Raw genomic sequence first — 8,810 nt, 5'->3', positions numbered from 1 at the left:
ACACAAATGAACATAAAAACGTAAGAAACACTTTTAGTAAAAAATTTTAATTTAAAAAGGGGGAATAGGGACAGTCAAAAAGTACAGAAACGAGTTGAATCAAAATGTAAATATCATATTTTTAAGCCTTCTACTAGTGACTCTAAAAACGGCACGAAACTATGCTGGAAATAGCATCTAAATTATCTTCTCACTAAACTTGAGAGGTAATGGAGTTAAAATAGAGATCTTTAGCTTTAGAAAATAATGTAGATGCTATATTCAGCCTAGTTTGATTACATTTTAGAGTCCCTAATTGTAGGACTGAAAATACGATATTTGCACTTTGATTCTTCTTGGTTCTGTACTTTTATGATGATCTCTATTCCCCCTTTTTAAATTAACAGTTGTTGCTAATCTTGTATAATATTTCATCCATGTGAACGCAATATCGATACAAATTACTGTTATTTCAAGTCTATTTGTAATAAGTATTTTATCAACTATGTAGGCATTTGTTATTTCGTTATCTTCTATTCTTTTTTTCCTGAATTTGTTTGTTTTGAATTTTGCGCAAATTTAGCTGTGAAAGACAACTAGTCATCACCACTCATCACCAACGAATAATGCGATTAAGCGTCACGTTATAACACCCCCACGGCATATACTTGTATTAAAATAAATTAAAAGCAATTAGGAGCCAACAATAGCTGCTAACAACTACAACACTTTATTGTTTTCATCATTGTAATATTCAGAGTCACAGCAATATTTCAAAAATATGGGAGTGGGGGTACAAAGCTTTGATTTATTTGTAATTTTGATAATAGTAATTCTGCAAAATTTTTCGTTGAATTTTTCCCATTTCAGAACGGGGAATTTTGTCCAAAACCTCTATTCCTCCTCTGAGGCGTTTGGGATGGGATACACGATCTACAACATAAAAATGAATTTTGAAGATCTAAAACTTACAATAAATTTAACACAAATATGTTTTAAAATTAAATGTTATTTTCCAGTTTGAGTTTTTATTAGATGTAAACTAAGAGTTAGTTTATCGTCTTACAAAACTAACGAGTTTCTAGGTACACAGCATATTGATATGATAAGAAACACAATCATTTGTTTACTTAAAGAAATCCAATGAAGCATCATTCAATTTCAAATACAAAAAACAAAAAGAAATTTGTAATGGAATTGCTATTTCATGACAAGATAAAAAAGATGGAATTCTAACGAACATTAACGATGCTTTAAATATTCTTAATAATATTTTAACACATTTTCTTATTTAGTATTAATATTGGTTTGGTGGTCTGATTTAATCAAAGAACACAAAAATTCATTCTATTATTTGAAAATTCACAATAAATCTCTTAACATGTGGGTACTATAAACATTTGCACTTTGTTTGAAGCAAGAAAATTCAGAATACATATATTAACGTCTGGACAGTATAGGAACTTGTGGTCTGTTCTAAGCGTTATTAAGGAATGTTTTTGTTTAGCTGAACAGCTTTTATTTTGAAACAGCACTAACATATAAAAACAGAGGTAAAGAAAAAAAGAGTCAGAAGGTTTATTATTTGATCCAGCGAAACAATGGAAAATGCACCACAGTTTCATCTATTACGGCTGGGGTTTAGGGATCGCCTTAGGGTCCTGGAAGCACTTGGATATTACATTCAATTTTATGTACTACTTATTACTTTTCCTGAGTAATATTCCTAATTTTGATGCATTTTTCCTGGGGTAGAATAAAAAGTGGGAGATTAGTCCTATGTCTTCTATGCCACTGGAACAATGTATATATATATATTTGAGACATTCTCTATCATATTGCCCGAAAAGCATTATGCTCAAACTATGTGTCATTAAAAGCCAGTAATAGAAAGGTCAGAAATCTGAAAAGTTTAGTTAGGACAAGTGAATATATATACATTTGAGACATCCTGTATCATACTGCCCGAAAAGCATTATGCTTAAACTATGTGTCATTAATAACCAGTAATACAAAGGTCAGAAATCTGAAAAGTTTAGTTAGGACAAGCCAATATTTTTATGGTGTAAAACACCTTAGAATTAGGATAATTAATTCATATTAGCCATCCATACATTTACTTCCTTTCTGAAAAGTTTTCTCTTTACTTTTTTTTTTATATGAAGTGTCTCAATAGACATAGGATTGTTGTATTTATAACCAAGTTCTAAATACAATGATGTTCCAACTGTAATTTAATATATTCAATATATGCTGGTAATTCCTGTTCCACCCTGTAGATGAGTTTTTAAATGAACATCAAATTTATGTAAGAAAATTAACGTCAAGAGATAATTATAAAATCGCTAAAACTATAATTACGATTTTTTTACAGTTACTACTAGTTAATAATATTTATAAAGGCGGATACTCCATTTGAAACTATGTCACCTCAGTGAAATTGGTTGACACCATTGTTTTCATTTTTGAGTTATCATGTAATAAAAAAGAGCAGCGAAAGAAAGAACAAGAAATTCAAACTTTTTGCTATGATATTTACTCACATTGCCAGAACTTGTGACTCAGTACTGAAGTTCTGAGGAAACTACATGTGGTCGCTTCAAGGGTACAAACACACTGAAAATGGTTTCGTGTCCGACTGCAATCATCAGTCAGAGCGAGAAGCTAATTATTTTTTTTTAGATTCCCCATCCAGATCCGGATAAGGAGGTAGAAGAGGAACACCAACTGTAGTATTGTCTCTGTCCAACCACCAAGCAAGATCAGACTGCAGGAAAGAAGGAAGGATGAGCAGAAGATCCAAAGGATCAGAGAGGAAATTTCAATGATCATAGAGTTCCCACTGAAAAGAATGCACATGAGCATGACTAAGGGGAATGAGTTCTTTCGAGGAAGCCCACATCCCCAAAAGAGATAGAACTTCATGAGCTTGCTGAGAAGGAGAAGATGGGCCTTGAAGACCAACATATCCAACTGCAGAAGGCTGGATTCCACTGAGATTGGGATTGAAGAAAATCTCCAAATGATCCAGATACTGGGTAGGGAAAATATCGGAATTCTCTACCATTGTCAATCAACCTACCCTCACTGCCTCTTTGAGGAGGAAACGGGTGTGGGTGAAAGACACTAAATGGGAAGGAGCCAGAAGAAGCAAATTGGTCATATAATGAGGAATCTAATAAATGGAGATGTTGACAGAACATGTAAGAAGCCGTGGCAAGCTTGAACAGAAGAGCCTGGAACTGGAACCTGCACCCCTTGTAAATGAACTGAAGAAAATGACAAGAGGAGAGAGATATGAGAACGTGAAGGTAAGCATCTACCATGTTGAACTTGGTCATCCATAGACCTGGAGTAAAAACCCAATGAAGGGACAGAAAAGACTCCATGGTGAAACGAGGGGGGATCCAGAAACATCGAAGTTTTCTTGAGGACAACAAAATATTGAGAGTAAAAATCCAAGTCGAACTTGAACTACAGGCCCTATAGTGTCTTTGAGAACAAGATTTCTCACAGCCTCAGACAGACGAATACAGGAAACTAGATCTGATAGGAGAGGGAAAAGAAAAGAGGACACTGGAAGGGAAGAGAGAGACCTTCTGTTAAAACCTGCAGAACCCACTGATCTGAAGAGGTCTCCCAAACATCCACAAAAGTGTGAAGTGTGGCCCCAACTCCACTGGGCAGTCGCTTTTACCACTGCCTACATTTGTTATGGGTACAGGAAAAGAGGATTGGTTGTTTGTTGGTTATGAATTTCACGCAAAGCTACAAGCGGGCAATTTACGCTAGCCATTCCTAATTTAGCAGTGTAAGACTAGAGAGAAGGCAGCTAGTCATTACCACCCACTGCCAACTCTTGGGCTACTCTTTTACTAACTAATAGTGGGATTGACCATCACGTTATAATGCCCCCACGGCTGAAAGGGCGAGCATATTTGATGGGACGGAGATTCGAACCCTGACCGTAGATTGTAAGTTGAGCACCCAAACCACCTGGCCATGCTGGGCCGGAAACCCGAGGATAAGGACAAGAATGACAAGACACAGGTAAGAGACAAGGTGTGGACTTGGAAGGATGGGAGACAACAACAGCATCATGAGAAGAGAAGAAGGAATGTTGGGATAAACGAATAGCCATGGAAGAGAGGAAATTAGTGACATCTACACTAGAGCCAAAGAATTGGGGTTGCCCCCAAACACAGTGTCACATAATAATGGAGCAGCCTGTAAGACCCTGGGGGAAGATGGGGAGGCAAACTCACATAAGAAGCAACATCCCTCCCCAACTACAGATGAGCCAGGTACACAGAAAATGGGCAGACAAAGAGAGCCTTGCCAAAGTCAACCAAAAGAGTGACCCAAGTTTCTGTGAAAAATCATTGGGAGAATGACGAAAGACCTCGTACAAAAAGTTCATAGAGGAGAAGTAATGTAAAATATTAGTAAAGTTGAGACAAATCCTCGAAAATTGGGCCTTACAAAAAAAAACATTGAAATTTCAGGATTAAAGCCCCAAAGAAATAGCAATAGACTTAATCACTGAGAATCCAAGGAAGGTCTGGCAGAGCATTGAAACTTCAAAGTGTGATGTTCAGAAATACAAGGGGGTTGAGACATAGTAACTCCTGAAAGAAGCTGTGACAAAAATCGCAGGCAGAACATGGATCTCTATATCAGGAGAAGGAGGTAGGGAGCTCACACAAAATGGAAGGGGAAACTGGAGAAACATACAAAATATGGTAAATCTGATTAATCAACTGCAGGAAAGTTGTTGAAGGATGAACTTCATCCTGAGGTGCATGAAATTATGGCATAGAAAACAAAGGAGCAGAAAAAACGTTGTCAAAATCACTGTCTTCCTGCAAATTCTCATCCGCTGGAGAAGATGATGAACCAGGGCCATAAAGAAAGCTAATGCCTGACAAACTAAGACTTGTACCTCCTCAGCCAATAGTAGGGTAACTATGGTTAGGATAACAAGATTAGGTAAGTCCCCAGAAAGGGCAGGAGCAGTAGTAGTAGTCACATTAAATTGTAAATACATAATTCACGATAATTATGAAAAAAAGAATTGAAAAATGAGCACTTGCAATATTGGAAAAAAAACTAACTTAAGAAAAAATATTAATATCTATAGGTATGAAACCAGGGTGTGAATCCCCACAAAGTATGAAATTACAAAAGTAAGTGAGAAACATATGCGACTCTCAGTATTGTAATCACAAACGTGAGGTACACGTCATACAGCGAGAGCCAGATGCTCTGGGAGTGTGTGTCGTGCTCTTGTTTGTGGAGGGTTGTAGCATTCACTATACATGCTAAATGAGCAGATCATACTGAGAAGATGTAAAGGCTAGTGTGTAAAACAAGTAGACTGTGTGCTGTTGTTTATTGTTGAAATTTATCACCAACAAGTCACAAACACTTACTGTAAAGTAACTGGCTTAACCTTATGTACAAAAATAACTGGTGAGTCAGTCAGGATCTACAGGCAAAGTAGGCTTATATACACACAATTGTAGTGGTGGCAAAAATATTGTCGAGATTACAACCATGCTATACAACCATACTGACTGATTTTGATAAGTGGATAGAAAAGGGTGAGCAACTTGGACTCAAAGATGGTGATCTATGAAAATTTAATAAAGAACAACAGAGAAGAGGAAGAAAGGGAAAGGTGGAAAGAAGAAAGGGGAGACTGGAAACAGAGAAGATAAGTGTAGAAATTGAGATTGCCAAGCCTACTCAACAGAAAGATGAAGGACCCAAGAATTACAATGGGGTTAGGGCCAGCTGACCTAAGTTGCCCAAATTTGATAAACAGAATGACATGGATGCTTTCCAGAAAAGGTATGAAAAACTTGCCCAAAGTCAGAACTGGGACAAAGGTGGCTAACCCTTCTTACAGGAAAAGGCCTAAAATTGTATGCGGGGATCACGTCAGAAGATTAATTGTTTAATTTTGTATGATAAATATACCCTTTTATATACCAAGCATTCTTTTTGCATGTAGTTATTTTATGATACTTAAACAACAAAGATGCATTCGCTTAGATTGTCAACATTGTTTCATAGTGACATATTTCATATTGTGAGATAGATCAAACATTGCAAAAAAACAATTTAATTTTATATCTTCATATAAATGTAACATCATTTACCTGACACAAACTGAATAAGTTCTGCTGGCTCCACTTTACAACCTTGTTTCAACACTACATAGCCACGTGGAACTTCCTCCAAGGAAGAATCCACTATTCCAATTACAGCAGCATCACCTACAGCAGGATGACTGCACAACAATGACTCAATTTCTATTGGAGAAACTTGATAGAATTCTGTTTTGATCATTTCTTTTATTCTGTCGGTGATGTATACGTTTCCTTCTAAGTCATAATACCCATAGTCTCCTTTTGTAAATATTCAACAAATGTATCAAAGGCACTTGGTGATTGTAAATGTAACAAAAATGCTTTACTCTTGTTGTGAACATAAATGTCATGATTTTTCAATATAAATAAAAACAATGATAATTACTGCTATTATTCATTTTTATTTGAAATATCTTGTAACACTGAACCCTTCTTTTTATCTAATGACAAAAGCAAATTAGAAACGTCCAGGAGAAATAGATAATCTTTATAAAATAATCATCAGAAACAAAATGTAGATAACTAATCTTGTTATTTAAATCAGGGGTTCAAAGACAATTTTGCTGAACTCCCATTTGAAAATATTTTCAGTAGTGACGACCCTCACTCACAAATTACTGCACATACTCTGAATTATCCATTATTGCAATATTTTTTTATGATGTCATGACCCACCCTCCCCTACAATAGCCTTGCAACCCTTCTTGTGGTGTAGAATCCCTAGTTTGAGAAAAGCTGGTTTAGATGAAAGTAAAACAATTTTAGGTTTAATTCATGTTTTTCTAGATCCTTTAACAGATGACAGATTCAATATTAGTCCATATAAAGTTAGTAACAATGTTTTCAGCTAAATTAGTTCTACCAACACTGATGTATAGTTCATTTATCTGCTAAATTATAGTGACATAAAACTATTATAAAACTCAGGATTGATAGCTAGATTGTTTTTGTTTATAATTAGATATTTCTCTAACTTTATTTTTTGCTATTCAATGTGCAAATACTGAAAATGCATGAGCAATTCTAAATATATTCATGATTCTTGTATTGATAAGCTGTGAAGATCACAGAAGAAAAGCCTTGAGATGAATGTTTATTGATGATAAGATCTGTCATGGGAGCTTCTACTAATTCAGCTTACCTCCCCTGAAATCCAAACAATCAGCCACGTGTTTACTATGCATGGTAACCTTTGAAGGGGAGAATAGGATTCTAGTAATTGAATGTGCATTGCTTGTCATTTCTACTAGTGTGGACAAAGATCATGAGGTACCATCTCAGGGCCAGTGGGCTGGTCTGTTATGGCTAAAGTCAGAACAGTACCTGTGTTGAAGATTAGCAATGGGTGTTGAAGACACAAGTTTCAGAGTTGGAGTATACTAATAAAACTGTGACATTAGATAAACATCTGTTTAGGAGTGTTTTATATTCCCTTGTTTCACTTCATGGTAGGTTGGTTCAGTGGGTGCCAAATATTATTTAATACTTTATGGAAAGTTTATATTCTATACTCTGAAATGAAACCATAGAAAAGGCCTAACTGAATAATGTTCTCCTTCATATATATATATCATGTATTTTCAGAAAAACATTTCAGTAAAATTTCACCGTTCTTTATCCAAAAGGGATTAAGTGCTCTCTTTGTTCTGTTAAGAAGATTCAGTTAGAACCATCTTTATCTAAGCATCAAAGCTCAAAGACAGTAATCTCCTTTTTTGCTTACCATAGTAACCTTTTTGATATTCCAGAAAAAGACATTATTTCCAAGGTGCACAACCAAAGTATTAAACCTGTCAAGTGGATATTTGTCATAAAAATTAGAAATATTCACCAACTAAAGTTCTCATTATAACCTTTTCTTTTTCCTGTCTACCTCTTACTGTCAAGATAGTTTATATGAATTTTTGTTTATGGTAATATATTTCTGTTCTACCCAAATGATGTGATGGTAAGTCACTCCAACACTTCCTATCATAGATATTTCACTTGTATCCATTGTTGTGGGAAAGGCCAATATAGCAGTAGTGAAAATAGTGATATATTATGTGTTAACTCCTCTCATTCATGATCATGTTTTTAATAGGAGTAGGAAGTTCGGCATATTAAAACTATATATAACATCTACAGAGGCATACCTACTGGTAACACCAGTGTTCTAGCAGAGTTATGTTCCACCATTTCAGTTAGGTTACAGACATCTATATCTATTCCATAGTCTTAATCTTTCTTACATTCTTTAAAGCCTTATCAGCAACTGAAGCCATCTATTTACAAAGTAATTTCCACCCCCATGTTCCTCCACACACACTTGATACCACAGAACATTCAGTTCCTGCCCATTCAGTCCCTTCCTGCAGGATTGTTATGAAGTCTCAAAATTAGTCTTTGTGACAGTTCCAGGACTTTTTCTGTGAAAGTTTATCAATCCACCAAGGAAATAATGATAGATACAAGAATAACCTAACAGAAAACATTCCTACCCAGACCAACTAATCTTAGATGAAAATGGGCACTTTCATTCAATGGATCAAATTCTAACTCTCTTGATGTACCTCCTTACAAGATACATTTTGTACACCTGTTGACCTTTTTCATTAGAAAGAAAAGCCAAACTTCACTGAAATAGGTTTAAACTGAATGGAGTAGTTTATTGATCAGTCCAACTCATCTTGGCTT

At 35.4% G+C, this 8,810-nt stretch overlaps 1 protein-coding gene across 2 annotated transcripts in view; it reads right to left on the bottom strand.

Annotated features, from left to right (window-relative positions):
• Nucleotides 1-686: 686 nt before the first annotated feature.
• The window catches only part of LOC106468945 (4-coumarate--CoA ligase 1-like), a 22,858-nt gene continuing 14,734 nt past the window's right edge, over nucleotides 687-8,810 (bottom strand). For both annotated transcript variants that reach the window (XM_022397341.1, XM_022397339.1), the window contains 2 exons: nucleotides 6,144-6,392; nucleotides 687-912 (listed from right to left, as the gene is read on the bottom strand). In XM_022397341.1, the coding sequence (XP_022253049.1) occupies nucleotides 788-912; nucleotides 6,144-6,392 (374 nt within the window). In that variant the 3' untranslated portion in view covers nucleotides 687-787. The remainder of the gene's footprint in view (nucleotides 913-6,143; nucleotides 6,393-8,810) is intronic.

Source organism: Limulus polyphemus, unplaced genomic scaffold, assembly GCF_000517525.1.
Source record: "Limulus polyphemus unplaced genomic scaffold, Limulus_polyphemus-2.1.2 Scaffold3231, whole genome shotgun sequence".
NCBI classification, from domain to species: Eukaryota; Metazoa; Arthropoda; class Merostomata; order Xiphosura; family Limulidae; genus Limulus; species Limulus polyphemus.
The sequence above is the reverse complement of the archived record's forward strand: the minus strand, read 5'-3'. Positions and strand labels throughout refer to the sequence as shown.